Genomic DNA, 17500 nt, shown 5'->3' on the forward strand with positions numbered 1-17500 from the left:
CAAACATGCCCAATACTGTGGCTGGCAGTAAGAGCATCTCACTGCCCAGCAGTATACAGGTGAAATAAATGTCTTTATTGCCTGGGTCTCCTCTGAAAACAACGGACATGAGCAGAATTAAACAGCGTGAGACCCGAGGAGAAACAGCGCGGCTGAATAAACACGGAATGCTGCTCCTGTGAGTGTCTCCTGTCCCCTCCTGCCACCTGAGCTGATGAGAAACAGTTTGATCCAGGTCCTCAGGGCGCCAAAGCAAACAGTGGGCTCCACGCTCGCAGTTTGCCATGGCTACAGCCCGGGCTTGGAACCATGTGTTCCGGAGGTTTCCAAATGAATCCAAATGTTCTTATCAAACCCAACTGTCCCCGCTAAAAAAATATTATGAGTAATTAAAAAAAAAGAGGCAGGCGCTTCTCCCTGAATCTCCCATAGTTGGAAAAAACTAATAATAGACCCCCTGAAAAAGTGTTGTTTGGTGGCATTTCTTATTTGACAGAAAGAGGCTGATCTTCAGTAGGCTACGCTGGGTTTATTTTTACAGACACGCTAAAATGGGAACAGGAACCAGGACCAAAGCCAGACTGTAGGGGTGCTTGGTATTCTATGGTTTTCCTAGGCAAAACAGCAACTTTGTACAATTCAGACACATCAATGCATTGGATTTCTGGTGGAATTATATTATTTGCTTCATGTATACTGTACATACATGTGTTATGTTGTGTGGCATCTTTCTTTTTGATTTTTATCTGTTGAATTCTTTTATCTGTTGAATTCTGGCTGTAAAACAATCACATTGTATTAAGTGAATTTTATCATAATTTTATGTGGGACCTCAGTACCAATGGAGGACAAGCCGAGACTGCATTGAGGACTGGTAATACATTCAGCCGTATGAAGAAGCAGAAAAAAAATCCATTGATCCAGTCATTAATCCACAAAATCTAAATTCATACCTAAAGAGGGAGTGAATAGGGGGCCATTAGTGAACTTAATGTTCTGTATCAAATAAAACCGCGTCGCCGTCATGAATCTTGGCCCGAGAAAAAGGGGAGAAAGGGGGAGAAAGGTCAGCCCCACTCCTCATTCGTCTTTCTCGGACCTTTGTGGAGAAATGTGCTGCAACCTGAAGCAGAAATATGGACGCGTGAGTACCGGAATGCCAACTGTGCGCGTTTTTCGCCGTGAGCGCTCATCAACAGGTAACAGGTGCAGGTCTGATGGAAACAAACAGCGCTAGACTGTAAAGAGAAGGTTAATAAATCCTGTACTGTACACACGCAGGGCCCCACATAAGAACGACTAAAATACACCGCGTTGCTTTATCTGAGTTTACAGACATACTTCTAGCCAGCGAGTTTGTAGATAACTGCATTCAAAATGAGACTTCGCCGCATCAATCACTCGGCTTGCAAGCACGTTCTGATGAGCTGGCAAAACCGATTAAAACGAACCCTCCCCCTTCCCCATTAAAATAAGGGTCAATCAAACCCGGCTCTTAATGCTAGCAAATGCAATAACGATCACATGGGTGAAAATTGATTTCTTCCTACACTTTTCCATACTCATTCATTACGGCATTCAGTCATACACTAACCCCAGATAGAGCTAGAATGGCGAACTTTCTATCTAAAGCAATGTCATGCAAAAGCAAACGGCGTATAAATTAAATGGCAAACACAGAAGAGTGTTTTTCTCGGGCACAGTTTCTAGTTTCTAGTGACACGTTTCCAATTTTCTTTGGGGGAGGGGGGGGGCGCTCATTTGAAGGTTATCGCCACTCGAATGCAGCCATTTTTTACGTGACTCCCTTGGGTCAATCTATTACGACTGTAACGTCTGCCTCTTGCCAGAATTCACCTCAAGTTTCAGCTGAAGTGAACCACTTCTACAATAATTCCTCCTTGTTTATTAAGAAAGCATTTTTCATATTTAATTGTTCGGGTAATGGTTTGTATTGTCCAGGGAGCAGTTATCTCAATTTGCACTGCTATGGGAGGAATTAGAGTGTTGGGCTCTTAAGCGGGACACTAATTGAATGCATGTGATTAGGCGGGTGCGAACGCTGGCGGTGTTCCTGTCCTCCTGTGACCGCCGTCGGCTTCGGTATGCGGGAACGACAAACAAATTACCAAGGCGGCTCGTTAAACAATGTCACTTACTTATCTGAGTGCCTAACACTGCGGGGCATGCTGACACGCTGGTGCAGTGTTAGGCGAACGTATTAACAAACGCTAGAGTGACAGCCAGCGCTCTTAATTACACGCTAAACCTGAGCGAATACAGCACCGGGTAACAAGTGTTGTCGCGCACACGCAATCGCAATCACTTTGGGTTGTTTTCAAGTTTGAAAAGTAGTTTTTATTGGTAAGCAGTTTGTAAGCAGCGGTACTGGTAGAACCCATATTGCGATATTGCTGGGAGGATTTTCCGCAGAAGTCCACAAGGAGGCTGGATTTCTGCTGTCTCGCGCCTCCCCTTTCAGTGCTGAGAGAAGCGCGCGTGCTGAGCGCTTGCATTGCACAGCCAGGAGCGCTCGCGGTCGCTGCCGTCCCCCTCTCCTGTGGCGCCCATGACTTGTGCATGACCGCAGACCGACGGATGCTCTTCTTCTGCTCAGCCTGTGTGAATGCAATGCTTTTGCGTCCTCTTCGCCCCTTCCCTTCGCTCTGGTGTCTGAAGTTCCGATGATGCGGAGTCTCACATCTGGGGACGTGTAGCGCTGCGCTCGGGCTTGTGCCGTTTCCTTTTCCACACAACAGTCCGCATTCTGAAAGCGAACGAGAAACATGGACTAACCTGGTTCGCATTCACGATGGGATTATTAAGACTTTCCTTTGTGTTCTGTGTATTTTTCATCTTTTCAGGTAAGACGGGGAATATTTCGTCATTTACCAAAGCATGTTGTACAACAGGCTATGTTCCCGTTCGCCACAAATGACGGTTTAAAACTGTTGTTCGATGAAGTTACGTTAATTCGCCAATGGTAACATGATTTTTCAAATTCGCTGCGGAGAAACAAGGCTCTGCCGTTTGGTGCATAAAATTAAACCCACCTTGTCTGTTTAAATCATGTGTTTCACTCATATAGTGTAGCTACGGTACCTTTCTGGTTAGCTTGTTCCGTGACAGATCGTTTGTGTGTGTCAGTGGGTGACAGGAAGGTATGGCTGTTTTCCTCACATCTTTGTGTCTGTGTTTGTGCCCTAAAGTTTTGGGTTTCGGGGTCGATCCTGCGTTGCGCATCAGCGTGTTCGATGAACTGAAGCTGGGCGAGTCTTTCGCTGGAGTTTCCCAAGTCCCGGGTTTCCACAACGAGAGCAGAGCTTTTCTCTTCCAAGGTAAGACCGCAGGAGGGTAACATTCCCAAATGCACCGCAGCTGGTCGCTGGCGAATAACACTTTGCTGTATCATAAAACATAAAATGGACGCTTTTTTGGCAGCCCACGTCTCAATCAAGACGGCGAAGAAGCCCGCTTTGACTAGTCCAGCACTACTGTTGATTTTCAGGATGTGATAATACAGTTAATATCGCGCGTTTGTCAAATGAAGCATTGTAGCCTACATGTATGCATGAGGAACGTTTGTCTGAACAGCATCCGGGCTGCAGCATGTTACTAACTGGGACAGAATAGTTTAAATCTGCCCTTAATCCTAATGTCATCGCTAAGATAGGGCAATAAAACAAGCAAAACAAAGCAGCAGCCCGGGCCTGAGTGCCATCAGAGAAGAATCAACCCCCATAGCCATCTGCTTCTGAATCCTAACTGACTGCACGCTTAGGACAACTGACATGTCACACTGACCAAACACCATGTCACCTGTCTCCGTCGTACCCAAACACATGATTCCTGTAATACTCATTTACCTGTTTGACTTCAGGAGATTTTATCATCAAGGGCAGTGGCCAGCCGTCTATGGCCAGTGACCACGCCTGGCACCCCCCGAACATCAAAGCAGGTTCTTCCCACCTTGCGGATGGGTGGGGACTGCACTATCACATGTGGCATCTGGTCATGTAATATTGATATCAGTTTCAGTCTGTGGACATTTCACATTGATACGCTCTCATTTTTTCAGTTCAGCACCTTTACACTTGCCTCTAATGTTGCTCCTGGCCCAGGTGTTGGTACACAGCAGTAAGAGAGATTTTGGTAACAGTTTTTAAATTGCTTTAAGGCTTTTACTTATGAATGCAGGAGGCTGTTCAGCTCAGTGGCCAGTAGAGAGCCCCATCACGTAGCACTGGTATGTGAGAAGGAGTCCTCTCTCACTGTGCACCTTATTTTTCCACAGTTGGTTCTTTGTGCCTAAAGTCTCTAATTCAGCTATAGAATATGGCTGTGGCCTTGAAGTGCTGACACAAAGGCAAGCGTCTCTGCAAGGCACATGAGCGCACACAGACAAAGAAATACGAACAGCACAGGCATAATCAAATTAGCCCATCGCAATGAGCTGCTCGCGGAAAACAATGGCAAAGTATGCATACGCTGTGGGCTTTTGTTGGCTGTCAGCAGCAGTGTTCATTGAGAGCTGTTTTGATATGGCACTGCCTGGCTCAAGACACTTTAGGCCTGTATATGCAACTTCCTTTGTCTTATTAATGTTACTGTCTCCATCTGCAGCTGAAAGCACATCTGCTAGTACCACAGTGGTGCTTTATTTTTTAACTTACTATTCACTGGCACTTATATCACCTGAATTTGGAGATGATATTTATTTAACTGTTTATGTATTTATGCATTACATTACACAAAATTACTCAGTTGAAAAAAAGGAGACTATGCGTTAAACACATTAGCTTCTCGGGGAGGCATTGCACTCGGTAAGCCTCTGTTGCTTCTCTCTTCCATGTTCGAGCACACAGAATAACCGCTGTATTAACTGTAATCCACCTCTTTGGCTGCAGCAGCTGTTTGAATGAGGGGAATTTTGATTTTATCCTGAATGTTTGAGTTCATCGGAACCAACAGTCCCGTGGGTTTATGGGTCCTTGATTCTGCACTCTCTCTCTGCACCTCTGTGCCTGTCATTTCCCCTGAATTACCTTTGAGTGGAATGTAAGTACAGTCAATTACCAGGCAGGTTGCGCGGGCGTGTTTATGACCTCACCGGCTGACATCACTCATTCAGGAAGCGTTGTCCCCCGAGCTGCAAACGAGTCCAGCGAGCGGCTGGCGGGGCTCGGTGCGAGCGAGATGTACGGTGGCAATAACGGGGCAGAGTGGCGTTCCTGTAGTCATTAGGGCGGAAGCTGAATGAGGTGTTTTTTGGGAGGGGGCGGGTTGCGTTCCCATAGGGCAGATCTCTCTGCGCGTCTGTGGGATCGTGCTGCAGATTCCCCGCGCAGAGGGCAGATCTGCTTTGAAGCCGCCTGTCAGGGCTGCGCTGAGTGGCAGAGCAGAGAGGACCGTGGGGACCGCTGTGATAAAACCAGAGTGCCCCTGGCTACGGCGGCCTCGCCTAATTGGGGCAGGTGCCTCGGTTGCCGCCGGGAAGCCTGCCCGCGTTCCGGGGGGCCTCCGAAATGAATCTGCCCCTCTATACGGGGGCAGAATTATTGGATTTCATCAGGATTGTATATACGGGCCGTTTTCATGAGAATCACCCTTTTTATCCTTCTCTCTACACCGGTGCGGACAGTGCTGGATGCTCAGAGCCTCGCTATGGGTGTCCTCGACTTTTAATGAGGTGTCGCTGGCAGCTGCTTCTGTGGTGCCTTTAGGTGTGTTGTGTGAGGAGGGGGAGTGTGCCCTGTGACAGAAGCCTATCAGTCTCTCAGTAAGTGCTGCGTATGCCTGTATGACCCAGCAGCAGCACACCGCACATGGCCGCTCGGGTCTGAGCCCGGCCAGTGTGCTGCTATTTATTCATCAGACGCTGGAGACTGGAGCCAGGCAGGATATTAGTTACTGTTTAATATGCCGTGGCTTTGCCAGAGGAGAGCTTTGTCAGTCAGGTGGCAGTTATCCCAGCCCCATCCACTGCGAGTGTCTGGAGGAGACGCGCTCCACGGTGGGTGCCATTTTCTCAGGGCCAACTAGACAGAAGGCAGCTGATGTGTTACCATGAGTCTTCTCTTTTAACACTCTCTCTGGCTCCCTCTGTCTCTGCCTTCCTCTCTGTCTGTCCCTCTCTCTCCCTCTCCCTGACTCTCTCTCTTTCTCCCTCTCTCTCCCTCTCTGTCTGTCCCTCTCTCTCCCTCTCCCTGACTCTCTCTCTTTCTCCCTCTCTCTCCCTCTCTCTCCCTCTCTCTCTCTGTCTGTCTCTGTCTCTCTGACTCTCTCTCCCCCTCTCTCTGACTCTTGCTCTCTTTCCCTCTCTCTCCCTCTCTCTCCCTCTCTGTCTGTCCCTGTCTCTCTGACTCTCTCTCTCCCTCTCTCTGACTCTTGCTCTCTCTCCCTCTCTCTCTCTGACTCTCTCTTTCTCCCTCTCTCTCCCTCTCTCTCTCTGTCTGTCCCTGTCTCTCTGACTCTCTCTCTCCCTCTCTCTGACTCTTGCTCTCTCTCCCTCTCTCTCTCTGACTCTCTCTTTCTCCCTCTCTCTCCCTCTCTCTCTCTGTCTGTCTCTGTCTCTCTGACTCTCTCTCCCCCTCTCTCTGACTCTTGCTCTCTTTCCCTCTCTCTCCCTCTCTCTCCCTCTCTGTCTGTCCCTGTCTCTCTGACTCTCTCTCTCCCTCTCTCTGACTCTTGCTCTCTCTCCCTCTCTCTCTCTGACTCTCTCTTTCTCCCTCTCTTTCCCTCTCTCTCTCTGTCTGTCTCTGTCTCTCTGACTCTCTCTCCCTCTCTCTCTCTGTCTGTCTCTGTCTCTCTGACTCTCTCTCTCCCTCTCTCTGACTCTTGCTCTCTCTCCCTCTCTCTCTCTGACTCTCTCTTTCTCCCTCTCTCTCCCTCTCTCTCTCTGTCTGTCTCTGTCTCTCTGACTCTCTCTCTCCCTCTCTCTGACTCTTGCTCTCTCTCTCTCTGACTCTCTCTTTCTCCCTCTCTCTCCCTCTCTCTCTCTGTCTGTCTCTGTCTCTCTGACTCTCTCTCCCTTTCCCTCTCTGTTCAGAGTCCCACTGTAAGCCCACAGGTGATGTGTGTACAGGCGTATGGCAGGTGACTGTGTGACTGTGTGAATATGTGACTGCATTCACACGGCAGGCAGATGCCTGGTGTCTGCGGCGCTGAAAGCCCTGCCGCATTTCCGATTCCATCCACGCCTCGGCCTTGTCCCCCCCACCCCCCCCGGTTCCCCTCCACCTGAAAGAGCGGATGTCAGGCGCTCGTGGGCCGGCCGCCGAGCCCGTCAGAGTTTGGGCGAAAGTGGCACGTCAGCAGAATTGGAAGGTGCCCTTCGTGCAGAATATCATTTGTTCCAGAAGAGCGGCTTCGCAGCGGAGGCAGACGGGATTATTCAGGAGCCGCGGAGCAGCCGAACAGGGCGCGGGGAAACGGCGGGTTCCGGCGGAGAGCTTCGCCTGGCCATGATCCCGCGGAGTGGGCGGTGCTTTCGCAGGAACACGCCCACGCGCGTTCCTCAGGCCGCCAAGGCGCGGGGCCAGCGTGCGGGCGGAGCGAGAGTCAGTCCTCTCCCGCTGAGAGAGAGTGGAGCTGGGACACCTGCTCTCTCTGCCACAATTACTCACATTCACAGAAATATCAGCTTCTCAGATCTTCTGCCCTTTGACATATAGCATAGTGTTGGTATATGGCATATAATTAGTATGAATAATAGGTTCATGTTTCAATACTTACTCAACTTTTTAAATTGTAGCCTACAACATTACATCGTTGATTAGCTCAGCAGGCGCCTGTATGCGGGGTGATCAGGATCACTTACATTTTTACATATTATTCATATTACATATTTGACACATTGGATACAGCTGGATATTTACTGAAGTGATACAGGTCCCCTGCCTTGCTTTATGGACACAGCAGCAGGATCTTACATGGGGCATGTTACCCTCTGATTACGAGTCCAGTACACTAACCTCACGTCACAGTGCGGCCTCTCATTCATTCCTTTGCCCGCGAGAGCTCATCTGAAGCACACCGGAGGCACCATCTCAGAGGCAACCATAATCATTTTTCACTTTGCCAAAGCACCAGATGTGACCTTTGCTCGGCGTTTGGGCCCACTTATTGCTAATGTTGCTGTGCTGGGGTGGGGGGGGTTACCGCCGGGACCTCTGGGTACTCTGCTCAATAATGGAGGGGTGCTGCTGCCAAAGGTGCAGGATTGAGTGGTCATTAGATAGCAGGAGTATACCCTAAAGAGGAAATCTGATTGCTCCCGCTGAGAGGGCCGGGGGCCGCCCGCGCCAGAGAGGCCGGATTTAAACCTCATCAGACGCCTCTTCTGCGCAGCAGAAACTCCCATCAGCCCCTGCTGGGGACCTGGGGACTCCACGAGCCGTGACAGCCGAGCGGATTCTCCCGCTCTCACACCAGCCCGATTTCCATCTCGTCTCACAGTGCCCCCAAACATACCTGTCACAGGTGTAGAATTCAAATCCACCAGCCAGCAGCAGACGTCAAGCTGCTTTTTTATTAAATTTTCTTTTTCTTTTTTTTTTGGCTCAGGGGCGTACTCAGATTGGGAGCCGGGCGAAATGAGGTAACATCAGCCAGTCTGAGATCAGTGCTAATCCAAGTCTCTGACATCCTCTGCTGTGAGACCATTAAATCTGTATGTTCCAGAGATAAGATTAGACAGGCATGGCTCTGCCGAAAGCTTCCCAGAAAACGGAACGGAGTTCGTGGGTTTTCCCATCCCTGCTCCGCTGTGTGGGGGATACATTTATGTCTTAAATTGTTTGTAGTTTGTTTTACATCAGTGCCTAATTGTATTCCATTTTGAGAGAGGCCGTTCCCCTTTGCTAAATTGCCGGTGTCTGAGCTGCGGAGGCAGTAATGCACTTCGGAATGGCTGGAAATTGCTTTCACATGAGACCATTTGAGCGAAATGAAGGTTTCTTTCTCCCGGGCTGTTTAATGTCAGAAGCAGGCGTGTCAGGTGGCTCTCCTGTGTGCGCTCTTGCCAATAAAGCATCGACCGATGGCTTTGCGTGAGCTATTGATTTTATCCGGAGCAAAGTGCAGGCTCTCAGCAGGAGCGTAGGGTCTGTGAATCCGGTGTGTTTTCCCCGGGTTCGAGTGCAGAGTTGCGGGCTGCAGCGGTTGGCACGGCCGCCGTTGCTCAAGGGAACAGAGAGGCCCTTTGTGGGGGCGCGCTGTGTTTCTCCAGACGGCGGTGGTGGCGGCGGCGGCGGCGTGTGGGAGTCGCGGGTCGAGCCGTCTGCGCAGATGAAAGGATATCCCCCAGCTGGAGGGCTCAGCGGTGTCTCACGCGCTGGGTCACGTGACCGGCGAGGACAATGCCGTGCGCTGGCCGGGGACAAACGCTCTGGGGGGTTCGGCTCTTTCTCTTTCTTTGCAGGGAGCTGGAGCTGTTCATTTTAGCAAACACTAAGGAAGCGCCCCACACAAGCTTACTCAACAAGGTCCATACGTTTAAATCACAGCTTCATTCATTTGATTAAACCAAGGATTACAAGCTTAAGACTTGAAAAATGCCTAATGCCAAATGAAAAACACACAATAATGTAAAGAATTATAAAAATAATAAAATAAAGGTAGTTATTAGACTGTAACTGTACCTTATTTCTGTATAAAAATGTGTGAAAGACTATACACTATGAGTCCACAGGTCCCTCTCACAGTGTGTGGGAGCAGCACTTATCATCTTGTCTGAGTGTTTGATACAGTTCCATTCTAAACAACTCTACAAAGGTCACAGGGATAAGGGCGTTTACTGTGTCGCGCGGTGTTTTCGCTAATCTGATAAACATGAACTATTACTTTTGGGAGTAATATTTCCGTGCCATATCTGGTGATGGGATCCACAGCGAATGAGACTGGCTTAAGTGATTATTTGGGATATTAGCACAGTGTGTGCTGGGCTCTGACTGTAATTATCCACAGTGACATTACGGTTGCGTTCACTCTCGGGATGCGTGTGGTTGATGTGAGGTACACTTCCCTCTAATGGATCATTAGTTTGTGTGTCAGGGACACGGGGAGGTATTGGCAGGGCTGGAGATGTATATCGGTGGCATTCAAGGTCTCCTTGCGTGTCTGACTGGAGGAGCTGGAGTTACTTGGACAGAAATGATTCAAAACACGCTTCCCCGAGGACCGCTGCTTGCCTTAGGCTGGTGCCAGAGCAGTCTCTGCATTACCTCATCTTCTTTTTTAACCAAACCTGTTTTTTCTCCTTAAGTCATACCCCACACTGCAATATGCCTTTCAGTCCCCCGTGTCTTCTTGGCCTTGTTAATTGTTGTTGGTGGTTGAAAGCCTGCATTGCAAGGCTGTCTCCATGGTGCTAATTGTCCGTTCCTGGATTAAAATGTTTACGGGGATGAGTGTGTTGCTGTGAGCCGCTCCCGCCGCTGCGCCCGCACTCTGACGCGATGGCTTCTGAGAGGCCTCATCACTTATTGATGGCTGCATTAGAGCAGCGCGGGCGTCTCCGGCGAGGGGATTGGACGGCCTGTTGGTGGGGGAACAAAAGGCAGCGGAGGTGCGGAAGTTTCTCTGATTCAGAGTTTCGCAGCCCGTACAGCGTCGCGCACAGACACAGTGGGGTGGGAGGCGGGTGCGCACTGTCGCGGCGGCACACCCTCAGAGAGATGTAGCTCTTTCAAATCCAGCTTTAGAGTGTGTGGTTTGGAAGTACTCTGACTCCTTGGCTTTAGAGTGGAGGAAACCAAGCTCTTCCTGCGCACAGTTGGCTGTAGTGCTGCGTCACTCCCAGGCCTCACATGTGCACCGCAAGCAACCCTGCTTTTCAGCCTCTCTCCCCTCGTTAATGCTGCGTCTCCTCTCTCTCCTCGTTAATGCTGCGTCTCCTCTCTCCCCTCGTTAAAGCTGTGTCTCCTCTCTCCCCTCGTTAAAGCTGCGTCTCCTCTCTCCCCTCGTTAAAGCTGTGTCTCCTCTCTCCCCTCGTTAAAGCTGCGTCTCCTCTCTCTCCCCTCGTTAATGCTGCGTCTCCTCTCTCTCTCCTCGTTAATGCTGTGTCTCCTCTCTCTCCCCTCGTTAAGGCCGGGTCTCCTCTCTCCCCTCGTTAAGGCCGGGTCTCCTCTCTCCCCTCGTTAACGCCGGGTCTCCCCTCTCTCCCTCAGACACGGCGCGCAGCGTTAAGGCCCCCGCGGACGTGGCGGAGCGGATGCTGCAGAAGCTGCGACGCAGCACTGAGTTCACCATCCTGGCCACGCTGAAGCAGGAGCAGCTCAACTCCGGCGTCATCCTGTCCATCCACCACTCCGACCAGAGGTAGGCCCTCCCTCCAGCCACACCCCTGCGCTCAAACCATGCCCATTCGCTCAGCCCACACCCCTGAGCTCAGGCCACACCCCTGCACTCAAACCACCCCCATTTGCTCAGGCCACGCCCCTGTACTCAAACCACGCCCATTCGCTCAGCCCACACCCCTGAGCTCAGGCCACGCCGCTGCACTCAAACCACACTCATTCGCTCAGGCCACACCCCTGCGCTCAGGCCACGCCCCTGCCCTCCTGCCACACCCCTGCGATCAGGCCACGCCCCTGCCCTCAGGCCACACCCCTAGCCCTCAGGCCACACCTCCACCCTCCCCTCACAGGCTCCAGCACAGTAACCCACGAATCATCACAACCCCCCCACTCCCCCATCATAGCCCTGCCGACATATACGCATGAACCAGGCCAAAGATTTAGTGGATTACAAGTTTGAGTATTTATGTATGCATACACTATAGATTGACTATGCATGTATATACTTATATTTGTATATTTACTTGTTTTATGGTTTTCATGCGTAATTTATATGTAATCCGTGTATGGTTTTTAATAGGGTATTTTATATACTTTACGAGCATTATAAGTATATAAAGTCCGATAACGTTCTTACTAAGGTTTACTGTACGTTGCCCAGTGTGATATCTGCACTGTTTCACACCGTTTTTAAAGCACTTTGTTAATCTTGCATTACCTTTATTGATGTTTTTTGGATGAGTTGGAGTTGTGTGTTTTGCCACATTAATATTGATCAGTTCCTTGTGTTCTTCTGTTAAATAACAGCTTGTATAGCAGCAATAGCTGCCCTTCATCACTGAAGAGCTTTCATCTTGAAAATAATCAGGTTATTTTCCTAGAGGTGCTGAGAGATGATGAGGAGTTACTCTGTTTCTGGTGCTCACCGCGCTGATCGTAATTATTTTTCGGTTGCCTCTCATCCCTGCTGATCTAAAGCCTGATGTACGGTGAAATTAAAGGCCACCGCGAGATCCCGAGCTCACGGCCACTGCGAACGGCATCTCTTTCTTTCTTCACTGGTGGCCAGAGTGAACCTCTTGCTTCAAAGGAGACCCGACTCGCTCCGGCCTTGTTTAGGTCTCACGCTCACTCCCTTTTTTAAAAAAAAGACAAAGGAGTGACAGTCAAGTGGCTTTGAAGATGAAATGCCTGGAAGGTCACGAATTGGGGAGACCGGTGACATTTTTAAAACATGTACTCTATTGATTGCACTGCCCTGAAGGCCAGAGCTGACTTGTTATTTCCTTTACGTTCACAGGTCACCGCCTTGTTCACACGTTGCAAAAAAAAAGTGACAGTTTTTCCTGTTTGACTTGGAGCAGAGAGCGCTATCAGTTACAGCGGTTCCGCAATCACCAGTCTACCACTCAGTCATGATTCTGAGAGTGCTATGCGCTGTATGCGCTGCCACCAACTGCCACTTCAAACCGGTGCCTCGACCCGCAGTGCTGTTTGTCCGTGAATTGCATATCACTTCCACGGGGGCCCGCTTAAGCACATGTAACAGCTTTCACTGCAGGGCTAATGCGGTTTGCTAGGGCCTTGCCAGGAGCAGTAACGAAGTCTCTCCCAGCCAGCGCTCTCGGGTCGGAGATGCCGTGTCTGCGTTTCCTGTGACACTGGTGTAAATCTGTGCCACAGGAACCCTGGCGCTGTCAGAGCGGTGTGTCACGCAGAGGAGAGCGCGGGAGGCTGTTTGGGACAGGGTCTCTGGGGGGGGGGGGCACTGTCTGTTGCCCCCCCCCCCAAATCCCAACATGCTCCTCTCCTTTCAGTGATTTACACCATGATATTCTGCTGACGTTCTCAGCGTTGGCAGTTTCCACCGTGTGAGAGTCTCAGTTTGGGTCGTAAGGGTAGACCCCTCTCAGCCTGAGGCACAGCAGATGTTTTATCAGCTGGTAGTGGCGGGTATGGAGGGGTCTGGAAGCATGGGAGAGTAACCCTCAGCCGGCAGCCGGCAGCCGTGGCGCGGACACGTGTAGCCGAGCGATTTTAACGCTGAGAGACAAGCCCGGCAGTCAGACCGCCCAGCGCCGCCGTGATTGATTTGCGCGCGTCTGAGTCGCCCGGGTGTAGGGACCTTCAGCAATGTTAATTACTTTTCCCCAGCTGATGAGCTGACTCACTGCCTGCGCTGCCTGTGCTGCCTGCCCCGCAGTTTGGAGCAGAGATTTGGGAATCGGTTTCCCTTCAGCTGCCTCCATAGCATCTCTGTCACTGTGGGGGGAAAAAGAGAAAACTTAGCATATTCACTTCTTAGATCTACAGACTCATCAGTGATTGAGTAAGCAGGATGTCCTTCTCTTAAGCGTTTTGTCTGTAAAGAAGCCAGATGAGTTTAATTGTGTTCTGAACATGTTCCATCTGTCATCTCCTACTCTGCGTCCTGGTAGACTGATCTGGAGTCGTTCCTGATATTGCAGAGCCTGGATGGCTGTTTGTCCCTGCTTGTTTCTCTGTTGTGTTATGTGAAAGGCCCGCAATCGTTTTTGCCGTTGTTTTATGATACTCATTTAGCTTTTATGCTCTATTAAAGGGCATATTACCTTTGTTGCACAAAAACAGTATTGCTTTTGTTACCTTAAAATGAATTCCACTGGAGAAAATTGGATATTTGCTGGAGCAGTGTAGTTAAACTACAGTGCCATGCTCACAGTGAAGCCACGGCTCCAGGTTCAGACGGACCCGTTTCACACCCCTGCTCCACACTGCTGCTACAGGGTGTGCATGCTAATGAGCAGGTTTCTCCAGCTTGTTAAAAACAGCTTGCATTTCATTATAAGCAGTGAGGTTTAACGCACTGCTTCCACTTTAACCAGCGCACACCCGCCTCTGCTCCACGGTCACCTAGCTGGGTTTGATTTAGATAGTAACACTATCTACTAGGGTGGAAGCTTTGTAGCAGCAGTGTCAGGTAGTGGCAGGGATCTGGGCCTGGAACCGAAATTTTCAATTTCCTGCAAGTTCCTGCTGGGGCACTGCTGTTGTAGGCTTGGATAAGGAACTTAACCCACACTCAGAAAATATCCAGCTGTGTAAATGGATAAAGCTGTAACCTGCGTAAGCTCCGGGTAAGAGTATCTGCTACAGGACAGTAATGTAATGTAGAAGTCCATCGATTCAGTGCCCGACCCACAGACAAGCCCAGTAATGTGAAAACTGTGCCGCAGGTCAGTTCTCCCTGGGCGTGTGGTTCAGTCCGGCTGTGCTCACCTCTCTGCGTCTCGGCTCTGCAGGTTCCTGGAGCTGGAGAGCAGCGGCCAGCGCAACGAGATCCGGCTCCACTACCGCACCCAGGGCCAGCAGCCTCACAGCGAGGTCTTCCCCTACACCCTGGCTGACAGCCAGTGGCACAAGCTGTCCATCGCTGTCAGCGCCTCCCACGTCCTGCTGCACGTGGACTGCAACAGGTACACGCTCCCGAGAGGGCGGAGCTCGCCGAGCGACACACCGCTGTGTAAACACCTCGGGTAACTAACCAAGCGACACACCGCTGCGTAAACACCTCGGGTAACTAACCGAGCGACACACCGCTGCGTAAACACCTCGGGTAACTAACCAAGCAACACACCACTGCGTAAACACCTCGGGTAACTAACCAAGCGACACACCGCAGTGTAAACACCTCGGGTAACTAACCAAGCAACACACCGCTGCGTAAACACCTCGGGTAACTAACCAAGCGACACACCGCTGCGTAAACACCTCGGGTAACTAACCAAGCAACACACCGCCACGTAAACACCTCGGGTAACTAACCAAGCGACACACCACTGCGTAAACACCTCGGGTAACTAACCAAGCAACACACCGCAGTGTAAACACCTCGGGTAACTAACCAAGTGACACACCGCTGCTGTTTCAGGATTTACGAGCGAGTGGTGGAGGCGCCTTCCATGGACTTTCCGGCAGAGACGTCCTTCTGGCTCGGACAGAGGAACAGCGCCCACGGCTTCTTCAAGGTGGGAGGCCTGACATGCAGCTGTGCTGTCTGAGCGTCTCCCCACATGCCGCTGTGTATGAAGGAGGAAATAACTGAGAATTTAAGGGGCTGATTGCTTCATTAATGTGTCTCCAGTCAGAGCTTGAATGAATAAACTAAACAATTTGCCTTTATTTTGTGTTATTTAGTTCTGGTGGGAGTTGTGCACTTGCATCTTATAGCTGTGACATTTTGAGAAAGAAGTCCCCCCACTACATTCTCATTTGAATCCTTTCTGCATTCGGTGTACTGTTTTCCCATGACACTGTGGCTGTGCTGTTATCCCATCACTGTGAACAGCGAGTGATTCAGCGCCTTCCCAATCAACTGATGATGCTTTAAAGAGAAGAAAAGAGAAAAAGGGAAAAAAAAGATGCTTCAGTTTTGGTCAGGGGTAAAGACGCACTTCTCCTCACAAAGCTCCATCTCTGCCATCATTCCTTTCCTTCGTTACACACTCTCCTGGAGTGGTGTGTTACGCTGGCTGCGGCGGCCCTGTTTTGGAAGGCGTTTCTGCCTTGTGTTTGGGCCGGGAGATAATCAGAATGGCTTCATGTCTCCTCACGTCGTTAAAGCTCTCTGGCTTTAATTGGCTGATGAGGAGACCGGGAGGCCCGGTAATCCCCACGCCTCTCAGAGCTGCGTGCATGCTGCAGCCCTGATTAGCAGCACAGGCCGGAGAGCGGAGCCGGGCTCCTCGGCACACTCCTCCATTAAAGTGTGCCTTTGTTAATATCACTGCGCTCCAGCGACTTTGCACCAAAGAGCAGGGCGGCCTCTGCAGCTCCACAGCGGGGCCCACCCCTCCGTCACTGCCGTTTGAAGTGGGCTGCTAACAGAGTCACACACAAGCAAGCACCGAAATGAGACCTGTAGCTTCCTCTGATATGGATGGTTTCTCTGCCTTTGTGTGAGCTGCAATTCAACCTTACGAGTGGGGACGCTAGCAAAACGTAGCTGAATCTTTTATACTGTCCTTCGCTGTAAAATATGACACCATTCACGTTTCACGTTATGAATTATAGTTAATGATAACTGTAGGTATTTTGATGATTCTTTTTTTTTGTCTGTAAATTGAAGCGGCAGCGTGATTTTGAAAGGATTTGTCTTGTGTTGTGGGCTTCCTTTGTTAGCGAAATAGTGCTGTGAAATTGAGCAGGTTTCCATGGCTGCTGAGAGAGTGTGTGTGGTGATGGAAAGTCAGCCATTAGCCACTGACTAAAGGATGCTGGATCAGAGGAGCGTTTTGTATCGGCACTCTCTGTGTTCTGTCTGGCTAACTAAGACAGCAATGCAGGACTGTTTTCAGGCTGTTGGCCCCTTCAACTTCATCCACTTTGCATCATATTTATGTTCAGCTAATGCACAGTTCACTGTGTGTGCACGGTGTCTGTCTCACCTATTAGCCTACCTTTTTTTGAAATACTGTGTACAGTGCCGGTCAAATTAGAGTGCCACTCCAGACATCCCCAACTGCTCTGAACTTAAGAGTTGTGCTGCCTGTTCCTGGTAGCGGTCTGGAGGTACAAAGTGTGATCATGGTGTTGTACGTGCAAATGCTGACTAAATGCTGGTGGCTATGCAGTGAAATCGCAGAAGATCATCATTCTTCAAAATGCCATGCTTTGCTCAGGAAGCAGGTTTGTATCACATCGGCTGTCCCGATTACAGCTGACAGATAATGTCGCAGGTTTAAACCTGATGGATTAAAGGAAATTATTTTTGAAAACACACCACATAAGCTGCTTTTTTTCCTGTGACTGCAGGGGATAATGCAGGATGTTCAGTTGCTTGTCATGCCCCAGGGATACATTTCACAGTGCCCAGACCTGAACCGCAGTAAGTCCCATCCATTTGACTAGATTAAATACGATATTCGCAGATTGAGGATTTTTAATGTTTTAAATGGTTTGTGTTTAAATCGTTTTTAATGTTTTAAATGGTTTGTGTTTAAATGATTTTTAATGTTTTAAATGGTTTGTGTTCAATGAAGTGAGACGTGTTTTGCATTGTCTGCTTGCTTTTAGCTTGCCCCACTTGCAATGATTTCCACGGACTTGTGCAGAAGATAATGGAACTGCAGGACATCTTAGCCAAAACATCCAGCAAGGTATGTTTGCGCATTCGCTTTATTTTTCAAAAGCGTAATACACTGAATAAAGAATGCCTGCGGTTT

The 17500-nt window shown here is 49.8% G+C and overlaps 1 protein-coding gene across 1 annotated transcript in view; it reads left to right on the top strand.

Annotated features, from left to right (window-relative positions):
• The first annotated feature begins 2426 nt into the window (after positions 1–2426).
• The window catches only part of LOC118771890 (protein kinase C-binding protein NELL2-like), a 67137-nt gene continuing 52063 nt past the window's right edge, over positions 2427–17500 (top strand). The window contains exons 1-7 of the mRNA XM_036520035.1: positions 2427–2864; positions 3210–3338; positions 11169–11319; positions 14579–14752; positions 15208–15304; positions 17091–17163; positions 17352–17434. Of these exons, the coding sequence (XP_036375928.1) occupies positions 2813–2864; positions 3210–3338; positions 11169–11319; positions 14579–14752; positions 15208–15304; positions 17091–17163; positions 17352–17434 (759 nt within the window). The 5' untranslated portion in view covers positions 2427–2812. The remainder of the gene's footprint in view (positions 2865–3209; positions 3339–11168; positions 11320–14578; positions 14753–15207; positions 15305–17090; positions 17164–17351; positions 17435–17500) is intronic.

Source organism: Megalops cyprinoides, chromosome 25 (genome assembly GCF_013368585.1).
Source record: "Megalops cyprinoides isolate fMegCyp1 chromosome 25, fMegCyp1.pri, whole genome shotgun sequence".
Classification (NCBI taxonomy): Eukaryota; Metazoa; Chordata; class Actinopteri; order Elopiformes; family Megalopidae; genus Megalops; species Megalops cyprinoides.